The sequence below is a fragment of the Triturus cristatus genome, chromosome 4_1, assembly GCF_964204655.1.
Source record: "Triturus cristatus chromosome 4_1, aTriCri1.1, whole genome shotgun sequence".
In the NCBI taxonomy this organism is placed as follows: domain Eukaryota; kingdom Metazoa; phylum Chordata; class Amphibia; order Caudata; family Salamandridae; genus Triturus; species Triturus cristatus.
In genome coordinates this window covers 10,941,163-10,960,929 of record NC_140585.1, presented here as the reverse complement: position 1 = coordinate 10,960,929, position 19,767 = coordinate 10,941,163, and the positions used below count along the sequence as shown (strand labels likewise).

The following is a 19,767-nucleotide window of genomic DNA, read 5'->3' as shown; positions in this document are numbered from 1 at the left end:
TAATGTTGATAATTAACACAGCAAAGCGCATTGCAGACACCATACTGATTGAGATCCAGGTTTTAGAATCTCAAATTAAAGTCACTCTATCGGGTCCTCTTTTCAAAAAACAGAATGAAGAAAATAACAAAAATAATAAAGAATTTAAGGGCTCTGTACTGACAATGAAGATCAACAAATTCAAGAAGGACCTTGCTCGGTTTTCGATGGAGAAAGTCTATCCATATACCAGCGCCGAGTATGTGCCTCCTCAATACAATCGTCAAGGGAAAAGATATGGATCTAATTATTCTACATCATCTAGTGATGAATGGTCAAGTGATTCTGAATCTCCGAATCAAGGATACCCTATGAATAGAGGGAATAACCGTAGGAGTAGAGGCCAATGGAGAGGCCATCGGGGTGTTTTTCAACCACCGTCTCAATGGTGGCCCCCTGGCCCCTATGGATATCCTCCTATTCCACCTCCAGGGCACATTTTCCCTTATCAACCTCAATCTCAGATGTACCCTGATCAGCCTTTTTTAGGGTATGGCTGAGGAAGATCGCGAGGCAAGCGTCGGAATCAACAGGCCCAAGTACATTGGGCAGACAATCCACCAGCTCGATCCACCAGGAGCAGGACAGAAGCACAGGCAGGAACGAGTCACAAGATGACTTAGTTATTAATCTCAGCAGGAAGGTCTTAACCCCTGATGAACAAGCCCATTTGAACAAAGGACTAGGTTTTGTACCTTCATATCGGGGTGATTCTTTTGAGATTAGACAGGAGATGGCTCAATTTTTCCAAAAGATTTGGTTACATTTTTTCTTCAAAGACAGATCAAGTGAGGAATCTATTGAGGTAGGCATGAACACTGGATTGAGGAATAAATCCACGTTTAATCCTCTATCCAATCAAGTACCCCCCAGGTCCTTTTTTTTTTTTAAAGGCGGTAATCTCGCAAATTGACAGTATTTGTACTAGGAATACAAGGCAGTTCCAGAACTTAACAAAGAGGGAGCGTCAGGCTATGTGCTCTCTAGCTTCCGATGACACAGTAACAATGAAACCTGCTGACAAAGGGGGAGCCATTGTTTTAATGGATACCTCCTCATATCGCACTGAGTGTCTGAGACAATTGGAAGACCAACGTTATTATCAGGTGTTGAGAGTAGACCCCACCAAGAGACTGGAGAATGAAATCAAGATCATGGTGGAAGAAGCACTCTCCAATTGGTGGATTACTGCTAGTGATGCCATTTTTTGATTATAGTCCATCCAATAGTTCCGTACTTTTCAAAGACCTCCACCGGGACGTCCAATAGTATCAGGTTTGGGCTCCCTTTTGGAACCCCTTTCCACTTTTGTGGACTACTTCCTGAGACCTTTGGTACTGGATATGCCAACTTATTTGAAGGACACTAAAGATGTTTTAAGGTTGGTTGAGGAGATTTTGTTTGAACCAGAGAAAGATTTTTTGGTTTCATTCGACGTGGAATCCTTATATACTGGCATTCCACAGGACGAGACCCTCTCCACCGTTGAGACTCTTTTACTGAATAGGAACTTGGATTCTATGACTCTGGTTTCTTTCATTGTTAATTGTGCGAGACTTGCTATGAAAGACCATTTTTTCAAATTTGAGGATCAACTTTTTCTCCAGGTGTCAGGAACTTCGATGGGGAGCATTTTTGCCCCTAGTTTGGCCAACCTGTATGTTAAATATTATGCCGCTGGAGATGTATCACAAATTATCTCTGGTACCACAACTTACGAATTCAAAGACTAAAATATACTCATGGGCTGCCTCAACGCCCTTCAAAAGTCAAATAAAAAATTTGTAGCCATGATGAAACATAAGAAACTGTGGGGAATGCGCCTATTCATGTACTTCAAGGAACAGCTTCAAGTGTTTGTTTGCTGGGTTTCCACAGTGCTGCTGATATGGGGCTGATATCAGTGAACTACACTATGAATGCTCATCATGAAATTGTAAGTCAATTTCCTTCATTATTTCATGGGTCGGGAAAACTCAAACAATGAAAGTAAGGTTACACATAAATGAGAATTTTCAGTGAAAAGGAACTTCATTTTTTACTTATACATGACATCAATGAACGCTCCATTGGTCTGACACCATGGCTTTCTCCCATTGTAACAGTGCCTAAAAGAGACAGTGAAGGAGCTGTACGCATAAGTGTTGACATGCGTCAGGCCAACAAGGCAACTGAGCGAGAGAAACCTCACAGTCCGTACATTGCTGATATAATAACTCAATTGAATGGCGCAGAGTTCTTCTCTCGACTCAACCGAAATGAAGGATCTCACCAATTGGAACTTGAAGAAAGATCCAGATACATTGCAACCTTTTCTACGCATATTGGTTTGTTTCGCTAAAAGCAATTGAGTTTTTGTATATCCTCTGCTGCAGAACTTTTCCAAGACGTCATTTGACCTATCATATAGCCTGTAGTATATGCATTTAACTATAGTTATATAGTGGTATTGTGGGGCTGCACAGAAAGAGCATTACAAAACTCTCATGCAAGTATGTTGTTTGCTGAACGATGCAGCCTTAACTCTGAATGCTGACAAATGTGAATTCCACAAGAAAAGCTTGAAATTCTTCAGCCATGTCTTTTGTGATGGGGGTATGAAACCTGATCCATCTGGAGTACAAGCATTGTCTACTGCAAATCCCCCAAAATGCATTTCTTTGATACGATCATTTCTTGGAACGGTCAATTACTGTTCTAGATACATACAAGACTTTGCTATGGTCATTGCACCAGAACTAACCAAAAAGTATGTGTCTTTTCATTGCCCACGTGAGTGTGAGAAGAGCATCCAAAAAGTCAAACAATCCATTGAGAGCGCCATTGAAATGCCCGACTTTGATCCCAAACTCCATACAGAGGCTGTAGTTGATGCTAGCCCTGTAGGGTTAGGCGCAATCCTTGCACAGCACAACGGACCGCCAAATTCCCAGAGACATATCGTGGTACATGCCGGTAAGAGCCTGTAACAAACTGAACGTGCTTACTCGCACCCTGAGAAAGAAAGTTTGGCACTGGTTCGGGCTTGTGAATAATTTCCATGTGTTTGTGTATGGAAAGCCCTTCACATTAGTGGCTGATCACCAAGCATTGTTGATTGTATTTGGCAATCCCACAGCAAAAATTCCTCCTAGAATCGAGCGTTGGGGTTTGAGGTCACAAGAATTAATGACAGCGAGGATATGAAGTTCAGAAACGTAAGAGATGAACATTCAGTAACGCATGAAGGCCTCATTCTGCAAGGTACACGGATTGTTATTCACCAAAGTCTCTGACAACAAGTAGTCGAATTTGCCCAAGAAGGAGATCGAGGAATAGTTGCCACTAAGAGAGCTCTCCGTGATCAAGGCTGGTTTCCGTATCTTGACGAAAGGGTAAAAAAAGAATTGAAGACTTGTCACATATGCAACTGTCTTTCATCCCAAGTTAGTCGGCAGCCTTTGATTATGTCAGAATTGCCACACCATGCTTGGGAGAGAATTGCTATTGATTCTTTTATGGCCCTCCAGGGAATGGACATCATCTTCTAGTTATTGTTGATTAATACTCCCATTTTCCATTGGTAGAAGACCTTTCATCCACTGCACATGAGCAGGGTTATTCAAAAACTAGATGACATCTTTGCGACATGACTTGTACCTGCAATCTTAAAATCTGACAACGACCCGCCTTTTATTAGTCGAGAATTCCAAAAACTTTCTAAATCACCTCAATATAAAGCATTAAAAAAGCACTCCCCTTTGACCCCAGCCCCATGGTCTGGTAGAACGCCTCATGAGTGCTCTAAAGAAAGCTGTTCAGCATTCTGCATTGGGGAAGCTCGACCTCGAAGGTGTTTTGAACACTGTTCTTTGAGGTTACCGTTTGACCCCCTCACTCAACCACAGAGGAAACCCCTGCAACTATCACGTTTGGAAGAGTCATGACAACCAAGCTTTCCCAATGGAAGGGGCTGGGTGTGACAGGGGATACATCTGCATTCACCTGCATGCTGATAGTCTTCTTGGGCTGGGAGAGAGGTGATTCACACTTTCATTGGAATAGGTTGTGTCCTGCCCTCACTCAAAGGGCTGATTTACCTCCTACTGATCGTCTGGAGCCAGGAATGGGCTGCAGGGGTTTTTGTTGCACACTTCTGAGGGTTCCTTTGAAGTCACCCGTTCATCAAAGACATTTTTGAGTATATGTACTGGAGCTCTGATCCCATGTTTTTAGACGCTGCTTGGGACTTGTAGCCAGACACTGTTGGCTCTACAAACTGCTCATTGCCACGAGGACTGCTGTGCTGCCAGGAGCCACCCCCATTTTGACTAACTGCCTTGTTGTGTTGACCTGCTGCTGCTGGGCTGCAGGAGGATCTGCCAATTTGCAACCTAACTGCATGTGCTGTCTGCTGCTGTTATGATTGCCAGGAGGTTCCGCAGGAGCGTCAGGAATCTGGAGAGAATACCTCAGCCTTCCCCCGTGGCCTTCCGACTCTATCAGACTCTAGAGTAACGGATGGCACACCAGGGGAAAACAGGGAAACAAAACAAGGGAAGGCGGGGACACTTCTAGTAAGGATGAGGGCTCCATGTCTCGGACAGGTGAGGCTGGAGGCAGCTGTAGGAACAGAAGGGTTACTTCAGCCTTTGCAGTTGTGATGCTTCCCTCATACTCAATTGAAACCCCTTGTCACACATACCATCATGATGCTAGTTCTATGCGGATAGTGGAAACATAGGATAGTGCCAATGTAGAGGATCCTGCACAACAGAAGAATACGTAATTAGAACAGAGTTAACATCCCAACTATAACCCACACATATGTAATGTTCACCACTTACCCCCACTATGCTACGGTAGAACTGAGAGCGTATATGGTTTAAATCTGCCGCGGGTGTAGGTTCTGCACCTAATCGTGGAGTAATCCGCAAAAGGAATATGAACAGTAAGTAGCCCCCTTAATCGTCCAATAACTGGTAAACATAGATATTTTTATACATATAAAAACAGAGGCAGCGCAAAGCGCTGTTACCGTAGTTCTGTCGTGGAGATCCTATATTGCCACGTGGTTCACGCAAGTATCCCAGAGTTTTCTCCAAACACTAGTAGCACAGCGGAGAACCCCCACAATGCCAGGCAAGGAGCACTCTTGTGGAACCCCGCACACAGCGAGGAAGGGACAAGACCAAAACTATAATGTAGGGGAGGAACCGGACTAAGAAAACAATTAAAGAAACAAAACGAGAAGGGGAAGGGGAGAGAGGCTAAGATTCAAATGCCTCCTTTCTCGTAGATCCAGAGCGTAGGGTCTGAGCTCTGCTCGGCTGGATGTAAGCGCCGAGATCCCGGGTGGAACACCCGGAGGACGGAGCCTTCGAAGGAGCCCCGAACTCTACGTCGATAAGAATCTCCCGTTGGAGTGGGGAGATTGCAGGAATGAATTCCAGAGAAGAAGTGGACTAATAGTCCTGCGGGGGTGTTCACCAGCGTTAAGAAACGCTAGCGAAACGATCTCTTCCTCCGGTGCTGAGAACGCTCAGTGGAACCCGGAAGAAGAGTAACCGGAAGTCAGGCAGAAGCAAAAACGGACGGAAATGGGGCCAACAGCTAGAACGCTAAGCGCGTTCGTGAGCGTTTACGCTCCTTTTATACTCATGCTGTCGCTAGGCAGGGCTACGGGGCATGACAGCTGCCTGCCACCTCCTTTTGTGCCCCGAAGTGCTCTCCAAGTGCTTGTTTGCTTGCCCCCTGTTCTCTCGAGATCTCAGGGCCATCAAAGACCTTGTTGCCTCTTTTCTCCAAGACTTCTGCTGGGTGAGCCCATTTTACAAGGGCTAGCATGTCGCCAGTGCTCCCTACTGCACCAAGGTAAAACTTTGTGCATTACAGGACAGTGCACCATGGGTCTACAGTGCAACGCTCTGACCAGGGGAGTGCCTTTGGGCATTCTAGGGAAGTACTCCATCTTTTACAAACCAGCATGTAGTGAGTGTTGTTTCTCTAGCGAGAACAGCGTTGTTTCGCCTGGAGGCGTTACCAGAGAAACAAACACGTCCTTGACCCAGCGTGCTCACTGCAGCTGAATTGTATTGTGAACCTCGCCCTCGGAGTCTGGCAAGATATCGCCACCGTCAGATGCCACCAAGAACAAACTAGTGTGGCCCCTCTGGTCGTGAGACCCCAGGAGCAGCCCCCTGAAGACTTGTGCTGCTCTGAGGTGGTACAGTGCAGCGTGTAAGGCTGCAGAGCTACGTGAGCTGCACAAAGCCTTCAAGGCAGGCCTTTCGACGACACGTTGTTCCGTAACATGCGGCGGGCCAGCATTCTGAGGCTCATTTCAGCCAGCCTCGCCCTCTGGTTTTAACGCTTATACTGCACGAAGCTCTCAACGTCGGGTCCCACTCCCGAGACGTGACAACATTGTTAGCAAGTTACAGATGCCCTGAGGACAGTGACCCTGAACCCACAAAGGTACTGTGAGGCGGGTTGGGTCCAGAAGAGGTGTAAAGCCGCCCTGCTCTCCTTCACGGGTGGCTTGTTTTCCCTTGGGCAAAGAGATGTGATTCAAGCGGCCCCGGAGGGCTCCAAACCCGCAAGAGCGTGAGGGGCATTTCTTGTCCAGCATTGTCTCTGCTCTGGAGAGGACCTCAAGAATGGCGCAGGGCCGTCCATAGAGGAGAACTGCTGGAAGACTCAAGCTCAATTACTGTCGAGCGTTTAGTGGGTGCTCCTGCGCCCTAAGTTTGGTTTCTAAATGCAATCACTTCAACCACGTTCACAACAGTTACCGTATGAAGTGTAATAGGAGCGCAGGTGCGCTGTGACCTACGTTTTCATAGTAATTTATGTGTTTTTCTCTGACAAACCTGCATTATTTGCACTAACGGTGTGATTTAAGTCATTTTGGTCTTGTTTGTTGTACAATATAGAATTTATTTTTACATAATCCTGCGTAGATTCCCTTTTGTCGTGTACTCACTGTGTTGCTGCGCGAGTGTGTTGCACAAACGCTCTGCACATTGCCTCTTTAAACAAGCCTGACTGCCCTGCGCCAAGCTACCAGAGGGTGAGCGCAGGTTCTCTCAGGTGTGTATCCGACTTACCCTGACTAGAGTGGTGGATTCTGCCTGGCTTAGGTGCCTACCCTAGCCAACCAGAAGCCCCATGTCCAACAGTGCTTCTTGTGAATCGCTTGATTTCCCAGCATGCTCCTGCTGCAGGACTAAGTCACCGCACTTTGTGTAGGAGGACTAGCCACCATTCGTCTCTCAAAGGGAAGTGACTCTTCTTCTTAGAACATACATTTTTTTCCCTGAATTGTAACTGTTCACCTCTCCATATTATAAAAATGCAGCTTTTTCAAGAAATATTTTCTTCATGTAATTTTCAATGTTTTTTCTATTTTGCAGAACAACAATCACATCTAGAAAATATGAATGTGATAGAGAGCCATAAAGGTTCCGGAGGCAAGATGAATTTTACTCACAATATCTACTTAAGAAAACGGCGCAGAATGCATTTGAGGGAGAGACGCTTTGCTTGTAATGTGTGTGACAAAGGATTTATCAATGAGACACTTCTTGTGAGGCACAAAAAAGTACACGCCAGCCTCAGGCCATATCCCTGCGGAACATGTAAAAAGTGTTTCACTCAAAAGGCAACTTTTTTACAGCATCAAAGATCACACACAGGAGAGCGGCCTTATCACTGCACAGTGTGTTCAAAGCGTTTTTCTCAGAAGGCAACCCTTGTACGGCATCAAAGTGTACACACAGGAGAGAGGCCTCATCAAAGCGTACACACAGGAGAGCGGCCTCATCACTGCACAGTGTGTTCCAAGCGCTTTGCTCATAAGAAAGGCCTTGTACAGCATCAACGTGTACACACAGGAGAGAGGCCTCATCACTGTACTGTGTGTGCAAAGAACTTCACTCGAAAGAAAGTTCTTCATGAGCATCAACGCATACACACAGGAGAAAAGCCTTTTCGCTGCACCATGTGTGAGAAGAGCTTCAGTCAAAAGGCAAATCTACTACAGCACCAAAGAAAACACACAGGGGAGAAACCTTATCACTGCACTGTGTGTTCAAAGCGCTTTTCTCAAAAGGGAGGCCTTGTACGGCATCAAAGTGTACACACAGGAGAGAGACCTCATCACTGCGCAGTGTGTTCCAAAAACTTTTCTCAGAAGGCACACCTTGTACTGCATGAAAGAACACACACAGGAGAGCAGCCTTATCACTGCACTCTGTGTTCAAAGCGCTTTGCTGATAAGGGATCCCTTGTACGGCATCAAAGAACACACAGTAGAGAGCGGCCTCATCACTGTACTGTGTGTGACAAGAGCTTCACTCAAAAGAAAAATCTTCATGAGCATCAACGCATACACACAGGAGAAAAGCCTTTTCGCTGCACCATGTGTGAGAAGAGCTTCAATCATAAGGCAAATCTACGAATGCACCAACTAATACACACCGGAGAGAGACCATATCACTGCACTGTGTGTTCAAAGCGCTTTTCCCAGAACGGAGGCCTTGTACGTCATCAAAGCGTACACACATGAGAGAAGCCTTTTCACTGCACTGTGTGCGAGAAGAGCTTAAATTAAAAGTCAAGTCTCGCAACACCAAACACACAGGAGAGAAACCTTATCACTGCAAAGTGTCTTCTAAGCGCTTTTTTCAGAAGGAAGCCCTTGTACTGCATCAAAGTGCACACACAGGAAAGAGGCCTTATCACGGCACTGTGTGTGAGAAGAGCTTTACTGGTAAGGCCAGTTTTGGACAACATCTAAGAAACACACAGACCTGGGATCTGTAATTGCAGCTCTGGTCACCTGTGAAGCGTGATTGCAAGCACCCATACAATAATGTAAGGAGATATGATCGGTAACCAATCACATAATCGTGTTATTTCTTATTAAATGTGCTGAGTGTTTCTCACTGCTAGTTGATTCTATTGTACCAACCAAATAAAGGGTTCATTTACCACCTCTCTCATGCCATTACATGAGGGCAAAGCCTCAACGCTCTCACGCGTCCTACCAAACACACACTAAACTAGTACTTACACGTCACAACAACTTTTAGCTCACAGCTAGGGCTCTCAGCACATCCCCCTATTCGCAGATGCCAAAGTCCTAACAACCACCTCCCTCCACACGAAGCCCGTAGCCTCTCTGCAGCTTTGCAGCGCACAGAGGTACTCGCCTCACGGAACGGACTTGCTTTTGTCTTAAGCCCAGGTACTGCTCGCTCTTTGTGGTGTGTGATTACCGTTGGAGCTGCAGAAAGAAACACAGGCTCTTTTCCCATCCCATCATACCTTTTACCACATATGTTTAAGAGTTAGTAGTTGAACTGTGTTTATTGCAGATGTATATAGACATATTTTCCTAAATAAATCCTGCTGTATCTTGCATTGCAATGGGTTGGGTCAGCATTCTGTGCATTTAAGATCCCCTCCTATAGGGCACACATTTGATGGAGGGCTGTACGTTTTGGAAGGAGATTCGATTTCTCAGGACCATGCACAGATAAAATGATCATTATTACGAGTCACTGCACTGCCGACACCTGAGCAGCAGTGAACCCTTCGTCTACCTCTTCTTGGTTCATGCTGGGCTTCATTCTACCTAAAATAAGTTTCCCGTATGTTTTATTTAACAACACAGTTTGCTTCCTAAATGCAGCGGCAAAGTTAGATTTTAGTGGGATGAACAGCACATAGGATTATACCTGCAAGTGTTTTGGAAATAGAAAACAGACACACACACGCATCAACCCATTTAAGAATATCCACGCCTTATGTCCATTAAACTGCACTCCACGTGTTGTATAGGATTCCTCCTCATAGGGAGGGGACGCGTTCACAAAAGAAGGGTCGAGGACGTGTTGCATCTTAAAAGGCTTCAAGCCTGTGCTCTGCGTGCCACAGATGTCCGCAGTGGATGCGTTAACCATCTGCGCTACCTTACATGCTTACTAAGACACAGGAACAACGGTTTATGTGTGTCAATTGTAACTGAGGATGAACAAACGTTTTGGTTTATCATGGGTACTCACAAACCTTCTGTCGGGGGCCCAAATTACAGTGTGGTTTGTGGCCGAAAGCCGCACAGGTAGGGGTGGGGTCAGTGGGGGGCGGGGTCGAGGTGGGGCTAAAGTAAAAAAAAAATCAAACCGGTTTCAAAACAGACAATGCGACTCTGCTGCATTTCAAATGCAAATGTAACTACAAAGAGCACATTTTGATAACACATTTGTATTAGCAGACAATAGCAATCTTAAGAGGCGTTGCATGGCTTCATACACACTGACCACAATTCCATCAGAGTCTGTCTCTCTCTCTCTCTCTCTCTCTCTCTCTGTCAGTCAGTCAGTCAGTCTCTCTCTCTCGCTCTGAGTCAGTCTCTCTGAGTCAATCTCTATCTGTCAGTCAGTCTCTCAGTCAGTCAGTCTCTCTGTGTCAGTCTCTCTGTGTCAGTCTCTCTGTGTCAGTCTCTCTGTGTCAGTCTCTCTCTGCCAGTCAGTCTCTCTCAGTCAGTCAGTGTTAGACCCGGCCTTGTGGCGTGGCCATCCCTGACCCCTAGCCACCCACCCTGACCCGTGCACCTCATTCCGCCCCCGAGTACACGGCCTAGCCGGTCCTTCCCGCCAGAACCCACACACACCCGACCCGGACTTCCCCGTCCGTGCCCTCCATCTTCCCAGCACCACAGGGCCCGCGTGCCCACTTCATGCACCTACGATGGCCACCCGGCTCCAGCGCAACCCAGGCCTAGAGGCGCCGCCCCGGCTGGAGGACATCGCGCTCCCACGGAGTGAGAGAGGGAGGAGCAGTTTCCATCGCACCTCTGACCTCCCCTTGGGAGATGGGTTTCGATCGGCCCTCCGGCCTCCCTGAGGGCTGGCTCCACGCCTGCTGCATGTCTGGGACTCCTCCCGACCTGGCCCTGAAAGGATCAAAGGACGACATGGCAGGAAACTCCAACAAGCGACCCCCAGGTGCTAAGACCCCTGCCTACACAGACTCCGAACATCAAAGAGGAGTTGACCTATAACAAGGGGTGCTCTGGGGCTATCTGGCAGATTCGACTCTGGAACGACGAGAGCCCTGCTGACGTGGTTGCGGCTCCCTTGCAACCTTGAAACACCTGAGCCCTGCTGAGTGACTCGCGGCTCCCCTGAAGATCGTAAGACCTCCGACCTTGTGCTTGAGCCCTGCTGAGTGACTCGCGGCTCCCCTGAAGATCGTAAGACCTCCGACCTTGTGCTTGAGCCCTGCTGAGTGACTCGCGGCTCCCCTGAAGATCGTAAGACCTCCGACCTTGTGCTTGAGCCCTGCTGAGTGACTCGCGGCTCCTGAAGACTCCCTCGGTCCGGCTGGACCCCAATGACCACAGCGTATCCCCCAGCTCGAGGATTGTGAGCTGTGCGCTGGGTACGTCCCTGCATTGATCTGGATCCCCAAAGACTGTCCCGCTACCCCCTATCCCTACCGAGACTCTTTGAGCCCGTGCTCTATTTGTAAATATCCACCTTGTTGATCATAGAGATCCTACAAAGCTGATTAGATAAAGATCTGTTCCCAAGAACATACAGTGTGGTGTCCCTTTGTCGTGTGGTGCAGTGTGTACGATCCTAGACACGAGACTCTTCCCCTGAGGAGTCTCCCGCCAGTGCCCGGCTACGATACCCCGAGGGTAGGTCTCAGGGGGCTCAGGTACCCTCCCTGTCTCCTCTGAGGTCGCCTTCTAACATTGGTGGCAAGCGACGGGATTCGGGCCCATAATCTAGAGATCGTACCGCAAACGGCTGACGCACTACCGGCAAAGACGGCAGAAGAAAACGCCATGAGTCTCACAGAAACCGACGCGAGTACTGTGTTCCAGGCGGAACAACTGAAAGAGTACACGCACAAAGAACTGAAGCAATTCTGCAAAGAACTAAAAATCGCTACCACTGGTCTCCACACCAAAGAAGATATGCAGAAGGCACTGAAAGCTTGGGTGGAATCCGGAGCCCCCCGCCCAGAAGGAGCGGTGGAGCTCCACGACAAAGCTGGACTCTCCCAAAGAGAGAGCAGCAGCAACCAGGTACGAAGCTTCGTACCAGACGGGGGTCTATCCCCGGAAGAACTCGCAGACAGAGAGAGAAGTCGTAATCACGAACTCGAACTGGCCAAACTGAAAATCGAGGGCGAGTTGAAATTAGCTGAGAAGAAACTAGCAGTGGAACAGATGCGAGTACAAGGCGAACTAGAAGAGAAGAAACTCCAACGGGAGCACGAAGGAAGAAGACTTCAACTGGAGCACGAACGCAGCTTGAAAGAAATCGAGCTCAAAGCAAGGAGCGAAGAAGCTCGACCCCCGGAGAACCGAGAGGCGGCCCCCCTGGCAGAACAGAAGGTCCACATCCCCAAAAATGTGGTCAAGGATTATTACAAAAACGATGACATCCAACAATGGTTCAAGGCCTACGAGGTCGCCATGACCTCACACCGAGTCCCGCAGAAGGATTGGGGGGCCGGGTTGTGGGGCCGATTTTTGAGCGAGGGGAGAGACACCCTGCTCGACCTACCATCCGCCATGCAGACCTCCTACAGCCACATGAAGGAGGCCCTCCTCACAAGGTACGGCCTCACCCCGGAGATGTACCGCCAGCGGTTCCGGGACTGCACGAAGATCGCTGGCACCACATGGGTGGAGTATGTGAACTTTTTCAGCCGTGCATTCGACGGGTGGATTAAGGGCAGCAAAGTAACCACCCTGGACGAACTAACCGACCTCATGTTATGGGAACACCTGGCCGCGAACTGCTTTGTGGAACTACGCCAGCATCTGCTCGACAGCAAGCTCACGGATCCGAGGAAGCTGGCTGTCGAGGCGGACCGCTGGACCAACACCCGGGTCTCCCGGGGCCCTGTAGGAGAATACCCCCGAGCCAGTCAGGGACCACCCCGCCAGAGGGGGGGGGGGAACCAGGGAGGGCAGAAAGAATCCCAGTCCGGTCCTCCGAAAAACGAACCTCCGCACTTCCCGGCACCCCCACCAGCTGTATCCGGTCCACCCGTGAGACGGGGCACCGGGTGACCATCACTTGTTTCCGTTGCCAGAAGCCCGCCGGGCATTACGCCAATGACCCCGAATGCCCCATGGCCCTGCGCATCCCCACTACAGCCCCCCCCAGCCAGACAGATAGCCAATGTAGCCCTAGGGGAGGAGATTGAGGAGACCGTAGAGTGGGAACCCGCCGCCATGGCCTTAGTATCATTAGGAGACAGAGAAATGGTCCCTGGGAGCCTCCTGCCCTCCAACACGAAGAAATACGGGCAGCTAGTGACGATCAACGGCCAACAGGTAGAGGCCCTTCGTGACACCGGGGCGAGCATCACCGGTGTCCTCAGCCACTTAGTCCACGAAGACCAGGTCCTCCCCAATATATTTTGCCCTGTAATTGCAGCTGACAACACTGAGAGCCTCTGTAAGGTAGCCCTGGTGCCTTTTGAATGGGGAGGAGTGGTCGGTAAATTGAAAGTAGCAGTAAGGAACCTCCCAGCTGGTCGACTGTCTCCTGGGGAACGACCTGGAAAGTTCCCCCTGGAAGCAAGTCGAGCGCAAGACCCACCTAGGGATGATGGGTCTCCCCGAGTGGGTGTGCGCCACCACCCGATCTATGGCGGCCCGACTGCCCCCCCTTGGGGAAGTCGAGGACGCACCTGCCAACGAGGGCAAGATTGTCCCAGCCGAGGTCCCCCACATCTCCCCACGAGGAGAATCTGTCGCCAGCGACGAACCCCTACCTTCCGACCCCGCACAGATCGCAGAGTTAGGCGATCTGCCCGAGTTGGCCCAGTGGCGCCACGAGGGGGGCCCCTCCCGAGAGGAGTTCTGCCAGGAGCAAGCTACCTGTCCTTCTCTGGTCGTACCCCGGCAGCAAGCAGAGGCCCAAGCTGCGGGTGACCAATCTGGAACACACCGGTTATATTGGGAAAATGACCTTTTGTACAGCGAGCAGAAGTCGGTGGAGCTAGGATCAGCCTGGGTGCTGGTGGTACCCCTACGCTTCCGAGACTTCCTCCTGGGCATGGCCCACGATGTCCCCCTCGCATGCCACTTGGGTCAAGACAAAACCTACAGTCGCCTAGTGACTCACTTCTACTGGCCTAAAATGAAAGCAGATGTAGAAACCCACTAAAAGTCCTGTCCTACGTGCCAGGCTAGTGGGAAAAGTGGAGGAAAGCGCAAGGCTCCCCTCCAACCCTTCCCTGTCGTCAGTACCCCTTTTGAACGGGTCGGGATCGACATCGTGGGGCCCCTGGACCCCCCAACCTCACAAGGTCACCGCTTCATCCTCGTCCTAGTGGACCATGCCACCCGATACCCTGAGGCCATTCCCCTACGCACCATCACAGCCCCCGTGGTGGGCCGGGCATTGATGGGGATCTTTTCCCGTGTGGGTTTTTCCTGCGAGGTCGTGAGCGATTGCGGGACGAACTTTATCTCCAAATACATGACGTCCCTGTGGCAACAATGTGGAGTGTCCTATAAGTTCACCACCCCGTACCATCCCCAAGGAAATGGCCTAGTAGAGCGGTTTAACCGGACTCTGAAGGGGATGATCGCGGGCCTGGAAGAACCCCTCCGGCGCAAGTGGGACGTCCTGCTCCCCTGCCTTTTGTTCGCCTACCGGGAAGTTCCCCAGAAATCCTTGGGGTTCAGCCCGTTTGAGTTACTCTACGGGCATCCCGTCTGGGGGCCCCTCAGCCTGGTCAAGGAAGGGTGGGAAGCGGCGCCACGAGACCCCCCCGAGATGTGTTCCGATACGTTCTGACCCTCCGAAACCAGACTAGGAAGTTTCGAGAACTAGCCGAGGCCAACCTGGAGGCGAGCCAGGAAGAAATGAGGCGCTGGTACGACCAGAATGCCACTCTGGTCGAGTTCCAGCCGGGCCAGCAGGTATGGGCCATGGCCCCAGTGAAACCTTGCGCCCTTCAGGATAAATGGACTGGGCCCTTCAAGGTCTTTGAGCGGAAGAGCCAGGTCACGGACTTGGTGGACGTCCAGTCACCTCGAGACCCCCTTCGGGTCCTTCACGTGAACCGCCTCAAGCCTCACTTCGTGCGGACGGAGCGGAGTCTACTACTGGCCACCGATGACTGGGCCGAAGAGGAGTCAGATCCCCTCCCTGATCTCCTGTGTACCAAGGAGAAGGATGGCTCCGTGGAAGGAGTGAACCTCTCTCTATCCCTCACTTCACAGCAACGCGAGGACTGCCGCCAGCTCTTAGGGCAGTTCCCCGACTTATTCTCTCTTGTCCCCCAAGTCACCGACTGGTGTGTCCATGACGTGGACACTGGAGACAGCCCGCCGGTGAAGCACCGAGCCTACCGAGTCCCTGATCGAGTCCCGTCCTGCATTCAGGCCGAGGTCTCGAAGATGTTGACCTTGGGGGTGATCGAACCCTCAGACAGCCCCTGGGCCAGCCCCGTGGTACTGGTCCCGAAAGCAGCTGCCCCCGGTGTCGCCCCAGAACTCCGATTCTGTGTGGACTACCGGGGACTCAATGAAGTCACCCGAGCCGACGCTCACCCCATTCCCTGAGCAGACGAGCTCATTGACCGTCTCTGGTCTGTTCATTTCCTCAGCACATTCGATCTAACCTGCGGGTACTGGCAAATTGCGCTCCCAGAAGGAGCCAAGGAGCGGTCCGCCTTCTCCACCCCGGATGGGCACTATCGCTTTCGCGTGATGCCCTTCGGGATGAAAAATTCCCCAGCCACCTTCCAGCGACTGGTAAATAGAGTCCTGGCCGGGCTGGAAAAGTTCAGCGCCGCATATCTAGACGATATCGTGGTTTTCAGTTCCGAATGGAGTGAGCACCTCCGGAGGGTGCTAACGGCACTGCGCCAGGCAGGCCTCACAGTAAAAGCCAGCAAGTGTCAGATTGGGCAAGGTTCGGTGGTCTACCTAGGGCACTGGGTCAGAAGCGGGCAGGCCGCCCCTCTAGAGCCTAAGATCGACGCCATCCTAGCCTGGGAACCACCCACTAACCAAACGGAGGTCCGAGCCTTTCTGGGCCTCACGGGCTACTACCGGAGATTCATCCGGGGGTACGGCAGCCTTGTCGGTCCCCTCACGGAACTCACGTCCAAGAAACAGCCCAAGAAAGTGCAGTGGACCTCTGCCTGCCAGGAGGCGTTCGATGCCCTGAAAGCGGCCATGTGTACTGCCCCCATGCTCCAGGCCCCCGACTACTCCAAGGAGTTTGTGATACAAACCGATGCCTCCGAGCATGGCATTGGGGCAGTCCTGTCACAGGTGAATGACCAAGGCCTAGACCAGCCCGTAGCCTTCCTCAGCCGAAGGCTGTTACCCAGAGAACAGAAATGGAGCACCATTGAGCGCGGGGCGTTCGTCGTAGTCTGGGCCCTCAAGAAATTACGACCCTATCTGTTCGGCACCCATTTCAAAGTCCAAACCGACCATCGCCCCTTGCGATGGCTCATGCAGATGCAAGGAGAAAACCCCAAACTACTGCGGTGGTCAATCTCCCTCCAGGGGATGGATTTCACCGTAGAGCATCGCCCTGGTACTGACCACGCCAACGCTGACAGCCTCTCCTGGTTCTTCCGCCTCAGCGAAGAGAACCCCCAAGAGGATGGGTAGTTCTCTCCGGCTTTCAGCTGGGGGGGGACGCGTGTTAGACCCGGCCTTGTGGCGTGGACATCCCTGACCCCTAGCCACCCACCCTGACCCGTGCACCTCATTCCGCCCCCGAGTACACGGCCTAGCCGTCCTTCCCGCCAGAACCCACACACACCCGACCCGGACTTCCCCATCCATGCCCTCCATCTTCCCAGCACCACAGGGCCCGCGTGCCCACTTCATGCACCTACGATGGCCGCCCGGCTCCAGCGCAACCCAGGCCTAGAGGCGCTGCCCCGGCTGGAGGACATCGCGCTCCCACGGAGTGAGAGAGGGAGGAGCAGTTTCCATCGCACCTCTGACCTCCCCTTGGGAGATGGGTTTCGATCGGCCCTCCGGCCTCCCTGAGGGCTGGCTCCACGCCTGCTGCGTGTCTGGGACTCCTCCCGACCCGGCCCTGAAAGGATCAAAGGACGACATGGCAGGAAACTCCAACAAGCGACCCCCAGGTGCTAAGACCCCTGCTTACTCAGACCCTGGACATCAAAGAGGAGTTGACCTATAACAAGGGGTGCTCTGGGGCTATCTGGCAGATTCGACTCTGGAACGACGAGAGCCCTGCTGAGTGACTCGCGGCTCCCCTGAAGATTGTAAGACCTCCGACCTTGTGCTTGAGCCCTGCTGAGTGACTCGCGGCTCCCCTGAAGATCGTAAGACCTCCGACCTTGTGCTTGAGCCCTGCTGAGTGACTCGCGGCTCCTGAAGACTCCCTCGGTCCGGCTGGACCCCAATGACCACAGCGTATCCACCAGCTCGAGGATTGTGAGCTGTGCGCCGGGTATGTCCCTGCATTGATCCGGATCCCCAAAGACTGTCCCGCTACCCCCTATCCCTACCGAGACTCTTGGAGCCCGTGCTCTATTTGTAAATATCCACCTTGTTGATCATAGAGATCCTACAAAGCTGATTAGATAAAGATCTGTTCCCATGAACATACAGTGTGGTGTCCCTTTGTCGTGTGGTGCAGTGTGTACGATCCTAGACACAAGACGCTACCCCTGAGGAGTCACCCGCCAGTGCCCGGCTACGATACCCCGAGGGTAGGTCTCCGGGGGCTCAGGTACCCTCCCTGTCTCCTCTGGGGTCGCCTTCTAACAGTCAGTCAGTCACTCTCTCGGTCAGTCTCTCTCTCTGTCGGTCAGTCAGTCTCTCTCTACCTCAGTCAGTCAGACTGTCTCTGTCAGTCTCTCTCTGTCAGTCTCTCTCTCTGTCAGTCAGTCTCTCTCTCTCTTTCAGTCAGTCTCTCTCTCTCTTTCTCTCTCTCTCTCTCTCTCTCTCTCTCTCTCTCTCTCTCTTTCTCTCTCTGTCAGCCAGTCTCTTTCTCCTAGTAAGTCTCACTCTCTCTCTGTCAGTCTCTCTCTATGTCAGTCAGTCTCTGTCTCAGTCAGTCTCTTTGTCAGTCTCTCTCTGTTAGTCAGTCTGTATCTCAGTTAGTCTCTCCTCTCTCTCTCTCCTCTCTCCTCTCTCTCTCCACTCGCTCTCTCCACTCTCTCATCTCCCAACTCTCTCTCCTCTCTCTCCACTCTCTCTCCACTCTCTCTCTCCTCTCTCTCTCCCCTCTCTCTCTCAACTCTCTCTCTCCACTCTCTCTCTCCACTCTCTCTTCACTTTTTCTCCTCTCTCTCTCCCTCTCCACTCTCACCATTTTCTCTCTCTCCACTCTCTCCTTCTTTCCTATCTCTCGCTATCTCTCTCCACTCTCTCTCCACTCACTCTATCTCTCCTCTCTCTCTCTCTCTCTCCACACTCTCTCTCTGTCCACTCTCTCTCTCTACTCTCTCTCCCGTCTCTCTCTCTCTCTATACTCTCTCCCCACTCTCTCTCCACTCACTCTTTCTCTTGTCTCTCTCTCCACTCTCTCCCCTCTTTAACTCTCTCCAATCTCTCTCCACTCCCTCTCTCTCTCCACTCTCTCTCCACTCTCTCTCTCCACTCTCTACCCACTTTCACTCTCTCCAATCTCTCTCCACTCTCTCCCTCGCTCTCCTCTCTCTCTCCTCTCTCTCTCCACTCTCTCTCTGTCCACTCTCTCTCTACTCTCTCTCTCTCTACTCTCTCTCCACTCACTCTATCTCTCTCCTCTCGCTCTCTCCACTCTCTCCCCACTTTCACTCTCTCCAATATCTCTCCACCCTCTCTCTCTCTCTCTCTCTCTCTCTCTCTACTCTTTCTCACTCTCTCTCCACTTTCTCTTTCACTCTCTCTACTCTCTCTCCCCAGTCTCTCTCCACTCACTCTATCTCTCCTCTTTCTCTCTCCACCCTCTTTCCACTTTCTCTCCACTCTCTTCCTCTCTCCTCTCTCTACTCGCTATCTCTCCACTCTCTCACTCTCTCTCTCTCTCTCTCCACTCTCTCTCCACTCTCTCTCTCTCCTCTCTCTCCACTTTATCTCTCTCTCCTCACTCTCTCTCTCTCTCTCTCCACTCTCTTCTACTCTCTATCTCTCCACTCTCTCTCCACTCTCCTCGCTCTCGCTCTCTCCAGCCTCTCTCCACTCACTCTATCTCTCTCTCTCGCTCTCCACTCTCTCCACTATCTCTCTCTCTCACTCTCCTCACTCTCTCTCTCTCTCTCTCTCTCTCTCTCTCTCTCTCCCTCCCCTCTCTCTCCTCTCTCTCCTCTCTCTCCTCTTCACTCCACTCTCTCTGTCTCTCTCTCTCTCTCTCTCCACTGTCTCTCTCTCTCTCTCTCCTCTCACTCTCTCCACTCTCTCTCCACTCTCTCCACTCTCTCTCCACTCTCTCTCCCTCCTCTCTCTCTCTCTCCACTGTCTCTCCCTCCTGTCTCTCTCCACTCTCTCTCTCTCTCTGGGGGGCCATGGGTACATTACCTGAAAGGTCCGCGGGCTGCCAAGAAAGGCCTGCCGGGCTGCTAGCGGCCCGCTGGCCGTACTATGAGTATCACGGGTTTAGAGGATCGCCTGAACCTTTTTGTTTAGTGGCTACAAGCACTTTCTTTCTGTAGCACTTTGCACTGTGCTGCGGCTCACCATTACCAGTCCACCTTAAACTAAATACACTGGATGCGTGACAC

General features: G+C 51.2%; 1 protein-coding gene across 1 annotated transcript in view; it reads left to right on the top strand.

Moving 5' to 3' along the window:
* LOC146839294 (uncharacterized) overlaps window positions 1–9,018 on the top strand; it is a 105,332-nt gene extending 96,314 nt beyond the window's left edge. Inside the window, exon 3 of the mRNA XM_085651319.1 lies at window positions 7,434–9,018. Within this exon, the coding sequence (XP_085507445.1) occupies window positions 7,434–8,587 (1,154 nt within the window). The 3' untranslated portion in view covers window positions 8,588–9,018. The remainder of the gene's footprint in view (window positions 1–7,433) is intronic.
* The last annotated feature ends 10,749 nt before the right edge of the window (window positions 9,019–19,767 follow it).